The sequence below is a fragment of the Macrobrachium nipponense genome, chromosome 24, assembly GCF_015104395.2.
Source record: "Macrobrachium nipponense isolate FS-2020 chromosome 24, ASM1510439v2, whole genome shotgun sequence".
Classification (NCBI taxonomy): domain Eukaryota; kingdom Metazoa; phylum Arthropoda; class Malacostraca; order Decapoda; family Palaemonidae; genus Macrobrachium; species Macrobrachium nipponense.
In genome coordinates, this window is record NC_061091.1 from 48715921 (window position 1) to 48735627 (window position 19707).

Here is a 19707-nt window from a genome sequence, read left to right on the forward strand (position 1 = left end):
TATGGTATGGTATATTTTGTTGCTGTTGGGAAGTTGTAAACGATATGTGGTGCTGCCCTTGTGGCCGCTCAACAAACTAATGGCAGCTGATTCAAAATCGAGCCAAACCACGGGAGTTCTCCAACCACAGAAAGCCGGTTTTAAGAGGTGCGACAGTACAGCAGAACGGATTCGTGGACTCGTGTATTCGCGGATTTCTCTCTGGAACAAATACCCCCATTATTTGCAGAAAAATTTGCCTATTTGCAGTGTTTTTCTGAGAAATATCCACAAACTTTTTTTTTTTTTTTTTTTTTTTTTTTTTTTTTTAAATCCACTTTTTGTGATATACTATTGTAAAAACCAGGTACGTATATTCATTTTTGGTGGGTTTTCTTCAGTATTAACTAACAAAATAGGCAGTTTTAAACATTTTTTATAGGGGTTTCAACTATTCGCGGGTTCTATTTATTTTCAGGTGGGGGAGGTCTGTTACCCATTCCCTCTTCCCCCCCCCCCGCAAAGCGGGGGAACACTGATGTTGGAATTTTATGCTACTCTTTCATAAACTACTGTTATAAAATAGAATATTCAGACATGAATATGTAACTTATGTAAAAAGGAATACTATACATAGTACAGTAGTTAACACATAAATATATGGTACGCAGTTGTGTAATAGTATATACATACAGGCAGTCCCTGGTTTAGAATGGAGGTTCTCTTCTTGAGATGCATTGTAAGCCAAAAATAGCCTTAAAGCAGAACATCATTGAAAATTGTCAAAAATTCTGAGAAAACCTTACTTTTAAAGCATTGGGTGTATTGAAAACTATGTAAACTGCATTTTGATTGAGCTTTTCATAAAACAAATACTTCAAATCTTGATAATTTTACTTTTTACAGTCATACTTCTTCCATCGGATCGGTGCCGAATCCCTGGAACATGTGCCATAATGCAGGAAATAAATTTCCGATGAATATACTAGTTGAAGAGGTTCATGAACTCGGAATGTTAGCCATAATCGTAGTAAACCGGGGACTGCCTGCATAAATACAGTTGACCCTCGTATTCGCGTTCTTAACATTCATGGACTTGCATATTTGCGGATTTTTCTATGGACCATATTTACCCATTATTTGCGGTATTTTTCTATGAGAAATATCCACAAGTTACTGTATTTTCACATAAATTTCATGACTAAAGGTACTTTTTGTGATAAAACTATTTTTAAAAAACCAGGTAGAAGCATTTTTAGGTTTTTCTTGAGTTCAAACTAACAAAATGGGCAGTTTTTAAGTGTTTTTCTTAGGAGTTCCAAGTATTCGCAGATTCTAGCGGGGGACATCTCTGGAATCCCCCCCCCCTCCCCCCCCATCACCACCACCACCACCAAAAAAGGGAGGTGGGCACTGCATGCAGTTGAACCCCAGGATCCACTGATCTTACATCTGGATAGCGAGAGGGAGGGAAAAAATCCATAATTTTTTATTATTTGATATTCATGACCAATAATAGTTAATATATATTATATATGTACATAGTAGTATATATAAAGTAAACCGCCTGTATTCGTGGACTCTCTCTCTCTCTCTCTCTCTCTCTCTCTCTCTCTCTCTCTCTCTCTCTCTCTCTCTCTCTCTCTCTCTCTGTTATTGGCTGTGTATGTATATGTTTCTAATGATAAAATGTCTAAGATGACTTTGAAATAATGTTAATAATATAATTTCAAAGATTAATACAGTAACAAAATAATAATTTAAGGTGTATTGAAATTTGTTCTTAAGTGAACAAACCTTCGGTCTTAACAATAGGATAATTTCTAGCGCCTAGCTGGATCCGGTTAAAAAGCAGATTAAAGCAAGGAATCTTGTGATATCTGGCAATGCATGCGTAGATCGGGTCAGCTAGGCGCTAGAAATTATCCTATTGTTAAGACCTCTGGTTTGTAGCTATGAAAAATACAAATTGTCTTAGAAAATTTGTCATTTCAAGATAGGTAGTTATAAGCACAGATTCTAGCTATTTGTGGCTGGGTGTTTGGTATGCATCCCTAAGAATACGGGGGTTCACTGTATATATATGTACATATAGATAACAGTAGGAACCCGGACCTTGATGCTAATTCGTTCCAGAAGCAGCGTCGAGATGTGATTCAGTTGAGGTCCGAATAAATTTTTCTGTAAGAACTGAAAATGGATGAATTTGTTTTTGACCACCTGTTATTACCTTAACCTTTCCTTTTCATACAAAACATTACACTTGAATTACAATTGAATAAGTTTCAGAGTTAAATAACATATTGTGTTAGACTTTCTTGTTTTATTTTTAAATGTATACTACATAAAAAACGCCTACATACAATGCGGCTGCATAACTAATGGTTGACTAAGTGCTATAAGCTAGGCTAGGTATAGAGTGTACTGTACCAGGTAGGCTGCTAATAATGAAACATTGAAAAACAAGGCTAATTATTATGGTAAATTAGTAAAGTATTAAAAATAAAATGCTAAATCAGTAACCCAAATGCCTCTTTCATACTTTACAATAATCTACGTAAGTTCAATTGAGGTTCTTATCATTTTCCTCTTGTGCTTGTCTGCAATGGCTGTCTTGGGACCCATGATTGAATCAAAGTACAGAACAGAATGCCTCAAAAACCAAGGAAATATTCCCCCAAGCCCAGATCTGCTTACATATTTAATTTCTAGTGTGATTTTGTCTTTGTAATATCAAGGTCCCAGCATATTTTATTCCTTTTAATTGAGTATTCAAATAATGAATATAATTTTAATTTTGAAGTATATCATAGTAAGGTAGGAAAATAAAAGTAATGATGGTCTTTCCACAAGAGAAAGTAGACAGTGCTACTTTTTACCTTAAACCAATTTTATAAGATAGTATGCTGCCATGTTATGCAAGCCTTTGTTAAAAAGTAGATACCTGATGTTGGTGCTTACTAGAAGTGTGGGTCAATTGCATAAGGCTAAGAAAACTAAAGTGACAGCAGGTAAAGAATAATGGACCAGCAATATTTGAGGAGCACACTATTGATAAATGATTAGCATTCAAATGTTTGATGTTAACTAGCATAGAGAATAATATTCAACTTCAATTCTTTTGGGAATCTAATCAATACAAGTTAATCACTGTAGGCATAGGTGAAAAGTCTTTGTGCACTTTGGTATATTGATAAGTTTGGTGTAATTATAGATAATATAATTTGTTGTAATTACAGAATATATTTATGTATGTGTGGTATAATTACAGGTGAATATAATTTGTTGTAATTATGATATTTTATTTCAGGGTTCTCGAGGAAGAGTATGGTATTCATTGTAACCTGACGTTATTATTTGGATTTGCTCAGGCAGTTGCATGTGCTGAGGCAGGTGTAACCTTGATCTCTCCTTTTGTTGGTCGAATCTTGGACTGGTAAGTAGTAGTTTTTTTCATACAGAATTTTATTTAGCCGAGGTGATTGGCATTGATTTGTCTGGACGGAATATCTGTGTTTGGTCTGGCCATACGTATTGTGTTTGCCGAGACTTATTGAGAATATTATGTGAATTATGATAGAGAAAATTGCAAGAACTATTGGGAAAATTACCATTTAAGAATATAGTATAGCATCTTGGTGATTTTTTGTGTATAGTATATTTCAATACCCTGTCTTTTCAGGAATATACCCATTAGTTTAGTCCCAGTTTGATCCTTTAATTAATGGTGTGGTTACAACCAAATAATTTTAAAGGGTCTATGAGGTCAGGGAACAAGTTAAGAGAATACTTTCTTTTTTAGATAGTATTCTTGTTTGCAGTATCTCCTGTTAGTATTGCTTCCAAGCAACTGCAGATTTGTTCCTTGGCAAGGAAGTAGCAATGTGGATACATTCCCAAAAATATGTTGTGCTTCTCAACCCTAGTATTGACTTGGGTACCTTGTTGTCAGGTGACTGGTGTTACTGGCATAGTAAATATGTACCTCAATATACAGTAATTATTTCATAATTGGAGCACCTCACTTACCGAGTTGTGAACCATATGTCAGATATTCATTGCACATTCTTATTGATAAGAGGAACTCTTGAAAAATATTTCACAATGTTTGGAACTTAAAATATATTTTCTGGTTTTTCTGTTACAGTTGTGTATAGAGCATAACTGGTAAACAGTAATTTCAAATATGTAACTAAGATATGGTATAATTAATTTAAGATACAAGAAAGTAATGCTAAGTTATAGAATGTAAGTATGAGAACAGGGTAAAATCAGAAAGAAAAAGAAGAGAGCAATACATTAGTAGTACTATATAGATTTTTTAATGGAGTTGTGTATAGTATGTACTTACCGTATATACTCGCATATTATGCGACTTTTGAAACCTAATTTTGAAGCTAATTTTTAAGGGGTCGCATCATACACGCGGTATAAAATTAGCGTACCGTCTATGCTTTCCCAAATCGGCAGATCGCGATAGTTACTACCGGAGGAAAACAGTGGATCTTTTAAAAAGTTACGCTTTACTTGTACTTCACTATACCCAATAATATTGTATGCATTCTCATATTACTATTGTATTTTAAAATACAAAAGAGCGATCGTGTGCCATTTGCATTATTTTGGTTTATACAACGTTTAACTGTTCTAGACTAACCATCTATAATTTCCAAATCAGTTGATTAAGGCACAACACCGAAGGATTTTTTACTTTTTGTTTTACTCAGTAAAAGAAACATATGTTACTTGAACTATTATTTTCATTTTAGGATACGCAGGTAAGTGAAAATTTATTAAAGTGAAAAAAAATGCATAAAATTAATAAACTAAAATCCTCCAAAGTCTCTCTCCGTGTCCGTATCATCAAATACTGCTCTGAATTCTTTGCCATCAAGGCAGTCATCATATTCGTCATCTTCCAGATCTTTGATCATTTCATCTTCATCTCCTGCATCTTCGTATAGGACATCGTCAATTCATATGGAAGGTATAGTCTTGTCACCGTGGCGAGCTATCTGGCGTGGCTTTTAAAGATCTGCCCTTCTGCTAATTTTACAAAAACAACAACTGCCCGTGTGTGGCAGACCTTTGAATGTCCTTGAGACAAACCCCGAGGCTATAATTATAAGATTATAAGGGGTTTCCATTCCCAGGTACTTTAATCTCCTTCCTATTTGGCCCTGCTCTCTCTCTCTCTCCTAAATCTTACAGCTGTCCGAGCGAGAACTTTTTTTATGGGACAACATAGGCCCGCATTTCGCATTTTCCATACCTATTTATTTTGTATACGATTGCCCTTTCTCGGCTGTGAAGTTGATGTCTATCCATGGCTGTGAGATGACCAGGAATAACTTGTAAGTCGGTGTCAAAGTCACTCCACACTTCAGTCAGGCCAAAACTTTGCCATATCGCATTCAAGCAATATTCAGTCATTGTTTCCTATCTATTATTTTCTCAGAGAGAGAGAGAGAGAGAGAGAGAGAAGACCTTACCTTACCTTACAGACCTTACATCTTGTTCGGGTTGCCCCAGGTCCCTCAGTGTGAGGCACCTCTAATGTCTACCAGAGAGTTGCTAGTACATCTTCCGGTATATTTTGCATCTTCCAATCTTGGATGGTCTGGGATGCAGTTTAGATATTTGTCGAGCTTATTCTTAAACACATCTACGCTCACTCCTGATATATTCCTCAGATGAGCTGGCAACGCATTGAATAGACGCTGCATTATCGATGCTGGTGCGTAGTGGATTAATGTCCTGTGTGCTTTCCTTATTTTTCCTGGTATAGTTTTGGGCACTATTAATCTACCTCTGCTTGCTCTTTCTGATATTTTTAGTTCCATGATATTTTCTGCTATTCCTTCTATCTGTTTCCATGCCTGAATTATCATGTAGCGTTCTCTTCTCCTTTCTAGACTATATAATTTTAAGAATTGTAGTCTTTCCCAGTAGTCTAGGTCCTTAACTTCTTCTATTCTAGCTGTAAAGGACCTTTGTACACTCTCTATTTGTGCAATATCCTTTTGATAGTGTGGGTACCATATCATATTGCAATATTCAAGTGGACTACGAACATATGTTTTATAAGCCATAATCATAGTGGTTCAGCTTTTCTTGTTTTGAAGTGCCGTAACAACATTCCCATTTTGCTTTACATTTTGCCAACAGAGTTGCTATTTGATCATTGCATAACATGTTCCTATTCATCATCACACCAAGGTCTTTAACTGCTTCCTTATTTGTGATGGTCTCATTATTAGGTCCCTTATATGCATATAGCTTTCTTTCTCTGTCTCCATAATTTATTGATTCAAATTTATCAGAGTTAAATACCATCCTATTTACCTCTGCCCAATCATATACTTTGTTAAGGTCTCTTTGTAGAGCGTTCCTATCTTCATCACAAGTAATTTCTCTACTTATTCTTGTGTCATCTGCGAAACTACTCACTACCGAATCCTTCACATTATTGTCTATGTCTTCAATCATAATAACAAACAGTATTGCAGCTAACACCGTACCTTGCGGCACACCGGATATTACCTTGACTTCATCCGATTTCTCGTCGTTTGCAATAACTATCTGTTTTCTGTTGTGTAAAAATTCTTTTAACCATCTTCCTACTTTATCCACGATATTGTGTTTTCTAATTTTCTTCGCTAATATATTATGGTCTACTTTATCAAAAGCTTTTGCAAAGTCTAAATAAACCACATCTGTTTCATTTCCGCTTTTCATATTTTTGAATATGTTCTCACGGTGGACTAACAGTTGGGTTTGTGTACTTTTTCCGGGTACGAAACCATGTTTGTCCTTTATTAAACAAATTATTTTTTATTAAATGTTTCATAATATTTTTCTTCATTACCCTTTCATACACTTTCATAATATGTGATGTTAGACTCACAGGCCTATAATTACTTGCCTCTAGTCTTGATCCACTTTTGAAAGTAGGGGTAATATATGCTAATTTGTGCTCATCATAAATCTTGCCTGTATCTACACTTTGTCTTAATAATATTGCAAGTGGCTTTGCGATAGAATGAACTACTTTCTTTAACAAAATAGCAGGAATTCCATCAGGCCCTGCAGCAGCTCCATTTTTAATTTCATTAATAGCCTGCACAATATCAGCTTCATTAATATCTATGTCAGCTAAATATTCACTATTTTCATCCCTTACTTCTATATCATTATCTTCATTATCTATTCTAGGGGTGAATTCTCTCTTATATCGTTCTGCCAGTATGTTGCAAATTTCCTTTTTTTCATTCGTTAATCTCCCTTCAATTCTCAGAGGGCCTATTTCTATTCTTCTTTTATTCATCTTCTTCGCATATGAGTATAATAGCTTGGGGTTTTGCTTGATATTTAATAGGGTTTTTCTTCCAAGTCCCGTTTTTCATTTTCTTTTGATTGTATAATCTTTTGTTCTGCATTTTCTATCTTACTTTTTAGTTCTATAACTTTCCATGCATTTTTTTCTTTTGCAAGACCTTTTTTCCACTTTCTGATTTTCTGGAACAAGATCCTTCTGTCTCTTGGTATGCATGAATGATGTTTACTTTTCTTCTTCGGTATATATTTTTCCACTATTTTCTCCAATATTTTATATAATATCTCCGTATTTACCCTTATGTCATCACTTACGAAAATGTTATCCCAATCTTTGTTTAATTCTTCATTAATTTCTGACCATTTTATATTTTTACTGTAGAAGTTGTATTTTCCATATCCTTCCCACTTTTTCATTTCTTGCTTATCTCTATTTTCACTTGCTTTGGAATGAACTGTTAATTCTATGACATTATGGTCTGAAATATTCGCATTATAAACTATTATTTCTTTAACATAATTCATCTCGTTCACAAATACTAGGTCTAAAGTATTTTCCTTTCTTGTTGGCAGGTGATTTATTTGTTGAATGTTGTATTCTAGTAGCATATCTAATAGCTTTTCAAATTGCCTCTTATCTTCTGCACTACTATTACTCTCTTTTTTATATGTATAAGTACAACCACAATCTCCTATTCGTTCTTTCCATTCTACGAAAGGAAAGTTGAAGTCACCAGATAGGAGAATAGTCCAGTCCTTGTGATTTCTACATATATCATCCAATTTTTCAATTATTAAGTCAAACTCTTTAGTATTAGGAGGTCTATATATTACTATGTTCATCAATTTTTCAGATTCAAATTCTACCGCTATTAGTTCACATTCTGAGTTACTATATTTCTCATATATTTTTCCTTGTTTTTTGTCTTTCCCATATATATATCTGATCTATAAGTTTGGAACCCTTTTATTTGATCATCATTCCCAGTCTCTTGGGAATACCAGGTTTCACTTATATTCATTATATCTATTTTCTTTTCATTTTGGGTTAGTTCTTCTAAGTACTCTATTTTCTTTTTGAGTTACTCGTAACTAAACCCTGCGCATTCATCACTATGATGGTTTGCGTGTTTTCTCCTTCATTTAATACTGGTAGTAATAAGGATTTTCCGTTTTCCCATGTCTCTTTCCTGTTCTGGTATGTTGTTCTTTTTTTCATTTCCAGAAATTCTGACATTAAAAAATCCAACTTTTCCATAATATTTGATCTTCCTTCATCATAATTATTCATTTTGTGTCTGAATCTGCAATTTTCTCCGTTTCTGCAATATCCTCTTGCATAATAAATACAGTTATTATCTCTTGAGTAGAATTTCGGAGCTGATGCTTTGAAATTTTTTGCTGACACCTCTGCATATCTCATTGGTGGTTTACTTTTCTCTTTTACCTGATATTCTTGATTTCTCTCTTTATTTGTTTCTTTCTTATTTTGGATTTTATTACTTGGTTGGTTATTTATTTGATTATGATTCATGGCTACAGGGTGCATATATTTGCATTTTTTGTCGAACTTACATCCTTTTCCTTCTTTTAGGTTTTACATATTTTTGGATGCAGATCTCTGCAATCATCCCATATCCATCTAAGTATGCACATTTACCATATATTTCATAGTTTGACATATCTTAGGATGTTTGTAGTAACATCTTTCTCCAAATCTGCAATTCCCTCTTTTCAAAAGGTTGCAGATTTTGTCTTTCTTGTCTATTTTTTTCCTCTTTCCCGTCATTGTATAGATCTGGGTAGAGCCTCTTCGGGATTTGCTTTTCTGTTGTCATATCGTAATTTATTTCTTCGTAGGTATGCTGCTTTATTGCCTCATATGTAGTATCAATGAGTATCTCTGCATCCATACTTTTATCTTGTTCTTTGTTTTCCTTATTTTTTTTCTGTCATTTCATTTTTGTTTACTTCTCTTCCGTTTTCCTCTTCTTCTTCCTCTTCCTCTTCTTCTTCATCCTCAACTATTTGTACATTCAATCTTGATTTAATAACATTGTCTATCCATGATAGACATGTTGAACAAAAAATTCTTGTATCTTTTCTCAAATCTTGTATTACCTCAGCACACTGTGGATGGGTCGGAATGTTGCATGCAGCACATTTTCTGATTAGGTTTTGTGGATTGACTATGCTATACCAAACCTTACACAGTTTGCATGCTTTTGGCATTCTTTTTCCTAATGCATCAATTAGGATATTCACAAGATTCACCTTATTCATTTTCTTTGTCGGAATATGTTGGTTTATGTATATTTTCTTTATGAGTCTCTTGACCACTTGGATTTTATTTGGAACTTCTTCAATTATTTTCAAGATGTTTTCATTAGATTTGTTCCAGTTTGAAGGATTATATCCTTCTAATATATCTATGAATGCTTTTGTATCTTTTTGGTTAGGACTGTTGCTGATTTCATAGATGAGAAATGCCAGTTCCCTTCCTGCTACCTCATCGTATTGCGAATCTGCTAGAGAGAGAGAGAGAGAGAGAGAGAGAGAGAGAGAGAGAGAGAGAGAGAGAGAGAGAGAGAGAGAGAGAGAGAGAGAGAGAGAGAGAGAGACTGTCTATATACGATTGTTTGTTTTCTCACTCGTCAAACTTACTGTTATGCTTTATTTCATATTTCCTTGCTCACCAATTTATTCTATATCTACGATATTAAGAAATCAAGATATGTGAAGAAGGGAGAACTGCCTCCAGACTGTACAGTCAGTATGGATTTAAACGCACGTGGAACTGGTTGAAATATTCGCAACAGCACCAAAATGAGATGCCCTGTTGATAGAAAATCTGACTCCGTTTCTTGTTATTGCATAAAAAAACTTTATCAATCGTGAACCTACGTAATTTATTTAGAATTCTGCGCAACGGAAAAGATAATATTTGATATCTGTAATGGGAGAAATGGTTTTATCTCTGTTGTTGTTATAAATTTGGCAGATATGCAATCAAACACGTGGGTGGACCAAAACAGCCCAGCCAGAGAGCTCCGCTCATTTTGTAAATACTATTGTTTGGCGTGCTATAATAGGCTTACCCGATTCATTTGGGTGTGCGCTGCAGCTGCTGCTACTGCTACTCAAATAATCGCATTTTTCTTACTAATCCCAAGAGTTGACCGTAGAAAATCCCAAGATTAACCAAAGAGAGAGAGAGAGAGAGAGAATACACTAATAAAAACAAAAACTACGTACTGTATGCAAAGCACACGCATCATCGTTAGCTTCCCGTGTGTTACGTGTAAACGTTCATTCTCTAAGAAATTCACAGAGTAGTATAACTAACACCTGATTGGCTGGTTGGTAGCCATGGAGATCTGTTATCCAATGACTGCCCTCTGCTTCTGTTCTATTTATAGACATATGCCGTGGATGACACTAAGTTTGAACGTTACCATGTTCGTGATTTTCTGGCTGCTGACGGCAAATATTACTCGATAATTTTCTTTATATAATTATTTCTTCGTGAAAACAATAATATAATATGATCATTTTAACTTTAATGTATACGGGTATGAAAAATACCTGTGTCGTAGCGATGCGTCATCAATATAGTGGTATGAAAATACCACATAGTGTTGTAGCGATACGTAATCACAAAGTACAAATCCTTTTCCCGGACCATCCTCAAAATTTTACGACTCTTCAACTGCAAGATCGATATGGTGAAATATATTATATAGTCATACTTATTGTTGAAATTCACAAGTTGAACTGCAAAACATTATTAGATTTTGATTGTTATGTACAGTAATACCTTGGGTTACGAATTTAATCCGTTCCAGAACCTGCTTCGTAACTTAAAAAATTCGTAACCTAAATGGATTTTCCCATAAGAATGTTATAAAAAGCAAATAATGCGTTCCACCCGACCATGAATAACCATTTCAATTCATATTTTTCCATTTATTTTTGTTCACTAAGGTTGAAAATTCGTGTAGGAATTACATAAAATTATAAAATTGAAGAATGAAATTAAATATAAACACTAGATTTAATATGCATGCACAGTAAAACCTGAACTTTACCTTTGGCGAGTGTGGCTGCTGGCTTGACGGAGACGGGAGGAGGGGAAGGGTGAGGAGGAGAGGGTTAGGGCTTGGGGGGGAAATCTCCCTCCGTGAACACTTCTGGAAGACTTTCTGGTTCTTTCTCTAGAGAGCACCGTTCACTACGATCACTAATTTTACGCTTACGCAACACTATGTTGTCTTTCACAATTTTGAAAAAATATTTTTCTATGAGCAAATTTTCTACATCGTCGAGAATATAAGGCCGTTGTTTCGTCAATACTGTGACACCTTTTGATGCTTTACTGGCTTTAATTTCTTCCTTTTTCTTCAAAATAGTGCAGATCGTTGATTGCGACCGCTTGAAGAATGCTGCAATGTCTTTCACGCACTCGCCTTTATCATGCATTTGGATAATTTCCTTCTTCATTTCGACTGTAATCATCTCCTTCTTTCTTATGCTTTCCTTCTTGCTGCTTGCCTTCGTCATCTTGGGAGCCATTGTCTTTAGTATTTGGGTAATAGTAATGTATAAGCACTATCACGGAAACACAACACGTGCGCAAATCACTAAGCAAATTTGAGAGCGTATCACGGACAGATGCATTCAAAATCTTACCGCCAGCGAGATATTGAAAGAGTTATGGCTTAAAAAGGGTCAAGGGATGCGTAGGAGGAAGTCACGTGACCCTCGTTAAGTTTTGGCCGAAAAAATGCGTTCGCAGATCCCACGCTCATCCGATGTAAACAAAGCAGGCGTTAAGTTTTGGCCGAAAAAAATGCGTTCGCAGATCCCACGCTCATCCGATGTAAACAAATCAAGCGGCCTCCCATGATGGAAATTCGCGCATTCGTATTCCAAGCGAAATTCGTATTCCAGAATGAGGGCGTCACTTCGTAAGTTAAAAAATTCGTATACTAATCGGTTCGTAACCCAAAGTATTACTGTACATATATTTTTTATGTTTCACGGAATGTTTTGAAAATAATAGCTATTAGTGAACATATGATATTAATTGTCCCACTATTTTATTATAGGTGATCTTAATTATCTCACATTCATGTAACAGTATTATATTAATATTTATTTAAATAAACTGTAATTAATAAAAAACAATAAAGAAAAACATAAAGGAAAAAAATGTTTTGCTGCAGTAGTGATGTTTGTTTGATTATGCATCTGATCTCACATTTCCGAGATTGAAAAATTCCAAAAACCGAAACATCGGAATGTGTGTACTGCACATTTTTTTTAAACACGCACACAATGTCTACACATTTACTGATACCCGTTGGTGAAAGATTCAAATTACAGTATTTATTTCTGAGAGAGAGAGAGAGAGAGAGAGAGAGAGAGAGAGAATGATTTAGGACTCCAAGGCGTGTTATTTTTACAATTATTTTATTATCTTGGTATTCTTTTTTAATTTTGAGATCTATTAAATTCTCGAGATTAGTAAGAAAATGCCCCTAACTTCACTAGCAGCAGCTCATATCTGAACGACTCGGCCATTAGCACGCTAAACCACCAACCTTATGAACTGACCTCGGAAAAGGAACTCGCATGATACATGAGATACATGACAAAACCACTGTTTATTGGTGAAAATTTTGGGGTTGCATGATATGCGAGATCGCACGTTACTCGAGTAGTATATACGGTAATTTACTGCATGGACAAAACGGAAGGGGCTGAGTTGACAAATAAACCATGATATATGAAGAAGACTTCATATATTCATGCTTTCATTATAATTAGAATTTTTTATAACTTCTCTAAAATCTTTTGAGTAGTACATTTTCAGACCTGAAAAGTATTTTAGCTTGCAAGTACCCCATTATGTTGAAAGAATTATTGAAAGTGGGAAAAAAAAATGTAAATACCACTTTGGATTATGATATCTTTTCTTAGTGTCATTAACAGTCCTTTAGTACTTAACTATTGGAGTATATGTTAATTTTCCACATAGACAACACTTCTTGTACCCTCCAATTGTGTTTATGATAAAATATATAGTACAGTGGTACCTTGACCTATGAGTGAATTATTGTACAAGTTTTCTGAGGTACGAGCTTGAGATGCCACTGCTACATACTAGACGGCATAGTGACAAAAATTAAGATTAGCAAAGAAGAAAAAGTAAATATTCATCTTTTCCATGACTCTTAAAAAATTATACATTACAGGCAGTCCCCGACTTATGATGGGGGTTCCATTCTTGAGACATGTCGTAAGCCAAAAATCGTCAGTCTCGAAAATTGTCAAAAATCGTAAGAAAACCTTACTTTTAATACTTTGGGTGTATTAAAAACTATGTAAACTGCATTTTTATTGCATTATTGATAAAAAAAAAATCTTCAAATATTCATGTATTTAGCATTTTTGGAGTCTTATTTCTTCTGCCAGATCGGAAATAATTTCTGATGAATATAATTGAAAAGTGCCGTAAGCCAAACCCATCATAAGCTGGGGATTGCCTGTACTTCACTGTATCCAATAATATAGTATGTATTCTCATATTAGTGTATTATAAAATAGTACTAACTTAGCAGTCAGTTTTGGTTTGGAAATTGGTGAGTAGGAGTTTATTTTGCCATATTGAACTCAATTCTGAACATGAAACATAAAAATATGGGTTGGCATTTTGAGGGTTGGAACGGATTAAGGGCGTTTTAAGTCTTCTCAATGGGGAAAATTGATTTGATGTGTTAGCAAATTGAGCTTGTACGTAACTAATTAAACTCTGAGGTGAAGGTACTACTGTATAATGGTACAGAGGCTATGAGATGCACTAGTTCCAAAAAAGAAAAAATACTTCTTAGATATACTGTATTTATTAGTGACTAACCATCCTCTATGTACACCATCAATATACATATATTTTTATTTAACTTTTCCATTGGCAATACTTGTATAATTCATGAATATGATATACCTTACAACAAGAATGGTACAAGGAGGTGGCTTCACACACGTCACAGGAGTATGTGGTTTGCTTCCTTTATTTTTTTGCAATATGGTCATATATTTTCTCAAGAAAAAATATTTAAAGCATTCATATGGAGTTAAGGTATCCTCTCCAGTTAATGTAGAATAACTTGTATATAATTATCCAGTTGTTATTGCCACTGGACTTCATTTTATCCCACTTTATGGCAGAGCAACATGTACAAAAGTCTCTTGTAGGGGTATCATAATCATAACTTTCCACCAGATCAGGGTTGTCAGTATACTAGTAATTGGATTAAGTATCTCCAATTCCTGTACTTCCATTGAAATGCTCTCGGTATTTGATGTTAAGCATTTTACTTTTCTTTTCCCAAGTATACTGTTTGCTTCTGTCAGTGGCGAGACCAAGGGTACTATTCAGTTGCTTATCTATGTATAGTTACAATGCTGTAAACTGATTATCCATCTCATGTTTTGGGTAGGAGAAACTTGTGTAGGATTCCGTTTGCAGTAAACCCAATTAGTATTTTGTTAACATTTGATAGTTCAATTGATTTCTTGCAAGAATGTCTTTTGGTGACCTTCAGACTTGTACTTCACAATTCCTTCTCCCTTATTTTTTTTGTTTGCATCATTAGGTTTTTCATCAATTGGCAGGTACTGTTGTGTTATCCGTAAGCATATTATGATTCAAATAAAGATAATTAATGTTAATTTTTACCTGTCTATGTGTGATGTATAAAATTATAATATATAACTGATACCGATTGTGTAATTTAATTAATGATAGTTGACATGATATAATTTTTAATGTTTCTTGTAAATTTTTTTCATTTTTAAGGTATGTAGCAAACACTGATAAGAAGACCTATGAACCTCATGAGGATCCTGGAGTTCAGAGTGTTACCCGTATTTACAATTACTATAAGAAGTTTGGCTACAAGACAGTTGTTATGGGAGCATCTTTCAGAAATGATGGTGCGTGTATAGTATTATTTTATATGTGATTATGGTAATTCATGTAATTTGATCAATTTTATCACTATTTAAAAAAAAGGGTAATAGTTGTAATAAGTAGGGCAGTGAATTTTACTAAGTTATGCTCTTGACAGCATAGTGTGCACTTCATTGACAGTTATTTTCAGTAGCATCTTTGCTGCCAGTTATGCAAATGACATTATTTTGTTTGTGTGTGTATGTTAAGTGTTATGTGACTTGTACCTTACGTAATTTGCAGGTGAAATCCGTGAGCTTGGTGGTTGTGATCTTTTGACCATTGGACCCAAATTTCTGGAGCAGTTGCAAAATTCAACAGAACCTATTCACCAGAACCTCTCAGAAGCCAATGGTAAGTTACAGGATTTAAAACAAAAGATTATTTTTGAAAGTGGGACTTCACTTGGTACAGGATTAGTTAAGAGGTAAGTCAGTTCTGAAGAGAAAGCCTTGAAATTTAGAAGAAACAATTGGAATTGACCATCATATATATTCTACTGTATTGTGTGGTATGTACTATAAACCGCAACAGTTCACACTTGAAAGTTGATGTGGATGGCTGTCTGTCTCTTGTTAGGTGTAAGATATGATGCCAGTTCATCAGATTTTCAGTTCGCTAAACTAACCAATGCTTCTGTTTTCACAATGGAACTTGTTCAGCGATTAAGAGTACTATATATAAAATGTATGCAATCACATACAATTCTAATTTTTGAGGACTGAATGCTCAAATGTATAGATAACCAAAATTATTGTTCTCTGAAACTCAAGTTTTAAGCATTTTTAATAAATGGCAACCTGTGTGGAATAATGATGATAGGAAAAAATTAAAATATATTTAATCCAACAATTAAACCCAGGGTTGGATTGTTGCAATTTTCACAAAAAGTGCCACATTGAGATCATTATTTCTTTATCCTGGAATTTGTAACCATTTGACCATCAGTGGGTCAAATTTTTATGAATAACTCATGTAATCAGATCCCAGTATGCAAAAAAGATATTTCATATCTGACAGTTAAAACATAAATGTAACTTGTTACTGTTCAAACTTCACCCAACAGCCAACGTAGATTTTGAAACAAATTGGTTAAGACAAAATTATTAAATATATTTTTTTTTTTTTTTACTTTGCCCAGGGATTAAATTTTGTAAATTGAGATTAACCATCTCATAAATTTAAGAGTAAGCCGCCCTAGGTCATACCTGTTAGTCAGAAATATTAATTGGTGGTCTGTAACACTTCAAAAAAAAAAATTACCTATATAGTATTTGCAAAATAGGTTAAATTGTTGTTAAACCTTACAGGCTAGGCCAAAAATATTTTAACTATTTGTTAAATTACACTGGTAGCTTGCATGGTATTGTAACATAACTAAAATCAGCAGCAACAATCTTAGTTTAAAGGTAAAATATTTAAAAGAAGTACTGGGATGGGGAGATGTATTAACTTTTAGTGAGTTATAGCAGTTTTTTCTAGGATTTTTTTTACTTTGCAAAGTTAGTTAACAGCTAACTTATTATCATAAAAGATAACTAAAACCAGCAGTCCCTTATTGGGTGAATACAGTGGCACCTCAACTTAGATTTTGTTACTTGACTGACTCGTCTGAGTCTGATAATGATAAAAAGGATGAAAAATATTTTGTACTTACTGGAGAAATCCAGTATTTATGATAGGCTTTTTGTGAGAGTGGAGGGTGAATGAATGAACAAACACTCTCATATTGACTGACACTTTCCTGGCTGTGCCTGCACAGGTGGATAATGAACAAACACATGCACACATCCAGTGCTTTCTCCTTTGAGCATCATGTCAGGAAACATGTAATTACTGTGGGCTCAACTCTCTCCCATGTTATTTTTACTGGCATTACTTAATGTATACTGTAGTTAATACAGTACATTAATGTAGTTTTACACATTTCAGCATGTGTACAGGGTATACACATGCATGTAATTTTTCCGTATTTTTGGGATTGTAGTAATTACCGTTTGCTCTGGAAAATGCTTTATTTATGAAATGTTTTGGATAACCAAATCAAGAAAAACTTTAGTTTTATGTTCAAATTCTCTATCAATGTATTTAGGGTCACAGATTCTAAGAGCTTGAGTAACTATATTCTCTATGACATTAGACTAACACTTGAATCTATGGTAGGAAAAATAATATTTACATTAAGCCAACTAATTCAGCAATGTATCTAGTTACTTAAGCTCTTAGAATCTGTGACCCTCACTATATTGATAGGGAATTTGAACATATAACTAAAGTTTTTCTTGATTTGGGTTATCCTAAGCATTTCATAACTAAATAATTTTCCAGAGCGAAAGGTAATTACAACAATCCCAAAAATAAGGAAAAGTCTGTCACTTATACTTTGGTCTTACCATATCGCCTATCATTATCAGCTGCAAAGAAATTCATGCAACATAAGTATTATCATCCAAAAGTGTGTAATTACCCTTAAGTTATAGTTCTGTAGGAAGTCACGTTATAAGAAAAGAGGAAAATGCTGCCAATAATAAGAGAACAGGTTTATATTCAATATGCACCATCTAAGGAATGCAATAAAAGAGGACTTCCTGTTCGTTTAGAGGAACATATACAAGATTGCAGAATAGAATCCCAGAAAAGTATGGTAGCAAAAAGTTTAGAATTGGACCATAGGATAATGGTTAAATGCTGATACTATATTGTATAGGAGTAGCAATATTGGCAATGTAAGGTTGTAGAAGAGGCTTTTAAATCTGAGGAGTACTTTTGAAAATAATAAACCATTTACTCCAAGATTTCTTCACTAATAAGCTAGTTTATTTAGTAGCCAAAATAAATTTAATTCTTTCAACTGCTCCACCTGCTTCTGCTTCCTCATTATGCCCTGCAATTTCTGCAACAATTGAATTCACCAGTTTTGGAGACCCAACAAGCAGTAAGACATGCCAGCCTCTACTGTGCCATAATGTTCTCAGAGAATTGCTAATAGACTATTTAACAACTCTAGAGTTACCTGAAATAATAACAAATCATTTTATAACTTATAACTTCATTTTTCGATGATGTCATGTATGTAATATTTCAATTTTTATTCAGGCTGAAGAGGCTCAGTGATCAAGTTTGCAAAAGCTTCCTTTAAATAGCAATATATACCTATATATCTACATTGTATTGTATTTTACTTTTAAGTGTAATTTCTGTATTTAGGATCCATATAATTACCTATATATCTACATTGTATTGTATTTTACTTTTAAGTGTAATTTCTGTATTTAGGATCCATATAATTCCCTTTTTATTTATTCCCTTTTGTGTTATCTGTAAATCTTCCATACTATGTCTGTGTATGCATTAAAGCTGTTAGATAAAATGAAAATAATTATTATGCAGTTTATAGTAATTTGCAAATACTGAAATTGGATTTAATTAAACTTATTTTCACAGCCAAGAAACTGGATATCGAACGAGTCGAAATGACAGAAGCCAAGTTCAGATGGGAGATGAATGAAGATCAGATGGCTACTGACAAGTTGTCTGAAGGTATTCGGAAGTTTGCCATTGATGCTGTCAAGCTTGAGAAGTTATTAATGGAAAAGATGTAATTAATCTGAAGTTCCTGTTTGTAACTGTGATTAGAAGTTTAGAGTTAAAACCCTCTGCATAATGGATGCGGAGTGAAAGTTATATATTTTATTAACCACTATTGCTTTTGTATTGATGTTTATTACAATACTATATATTTATTTGGTAATTTTCACCGGTGAAGTATAGATTAACATTCCAAGAAAGTTGTTAGTCAGGTTCATGGAATCATGGTCAAATAAGTACATTGTGTTGATGTATTTGATATGTAACATTGGTTGTAAAATACCACTGAGTAACTCATACAACAGAACCAAAATAAATATGAACTGGCACCACTATAGTTAATTAAACCTTATACACTTAATATGAAAGCACTGATAATCTCCAAAACAACTCCTGCAATGGCCAATTTTGATGGAGCAGTAAAACTCTAAAGTTTTAAGACAATTTATTGTTACACCATATTTTTAACACTTTTACATGTACAAGACTATTTACAATGTAGTGTTCAAATAAATATTTCTATAAGAAATTATGTATTACACAAAAGTTTCTCTTTACCTGCTCAAAACTTCCACTCCTACAAGGCAAGAACAAAATAGAAAGTATGCATTCAATGTGCTGCAATGTAGGTTGGTGGTTTTGGGGGTTCAAATTCCCCAATCTCCTCCTCATAGTATGACCTGGCCCTAAATGGACGCAGTTCCCATTCAATTCGATCTTCCATTTTAGTCAAGGTTACACCAAGGTCCTCAAGAGTTGGAAGTCCCGTCACTGTGTCGGAACTGCTTCCT

At 34.1% G+C, this 19707-nt stretch overlaps 2 protein-coding genes across 2 annotated transcripts in view; one reads left to right on the forward strand and one right to left on the reverse strand.

Moving 5' to 3' along the window:
- The window catches only part of LOC135205608 (transaldolase-like), a 43837-nt gene extending 24592 nt beyond the window's left edge, over positions 1-19245 (forward strand). Inside the window, exons 4-7 of the mRNA XM_064236393.1 lie at positions 3290-3415; positions 15176-15312; positions 15572-15682; positions 18773-19245. Coding sequence (XP_064092463.1) covers positions 3290-3415; positions 15176-15312; positions 15572-15682; positions 18773-18930 — 532 coding nt within the window. The 3' untranslated portion in view covers positions 18931-19245. The remainder of the gene's footprint in view (positions 1-3289; positions 3416-15175; positions 15313-15571; positions 15683-18772) is intronic.
- Positions 19246-19348: 103 nt separating this feature from the next.
- LOC135205609 (NADH dehydrogenase [ubiquinone] 1 alpha subcomplex subunit 9, mitochondrial-like) overlaps positions 19349-19707 on the reverse strand; it is a 54152-nt gene continuing 53793 nt past the window's right edge. The window contains exon 8 of the mRNA XM_064236394.1: positions 19349-19705. Within this exon, the coding sequence (XP_064092464.1) occupies positions 19527-19705 (179 nt within the window). The 3' untranslated portion in view covers positions 19349-19526. The remainder of the gene's footprint in view (positions 19706-19707) is intronic.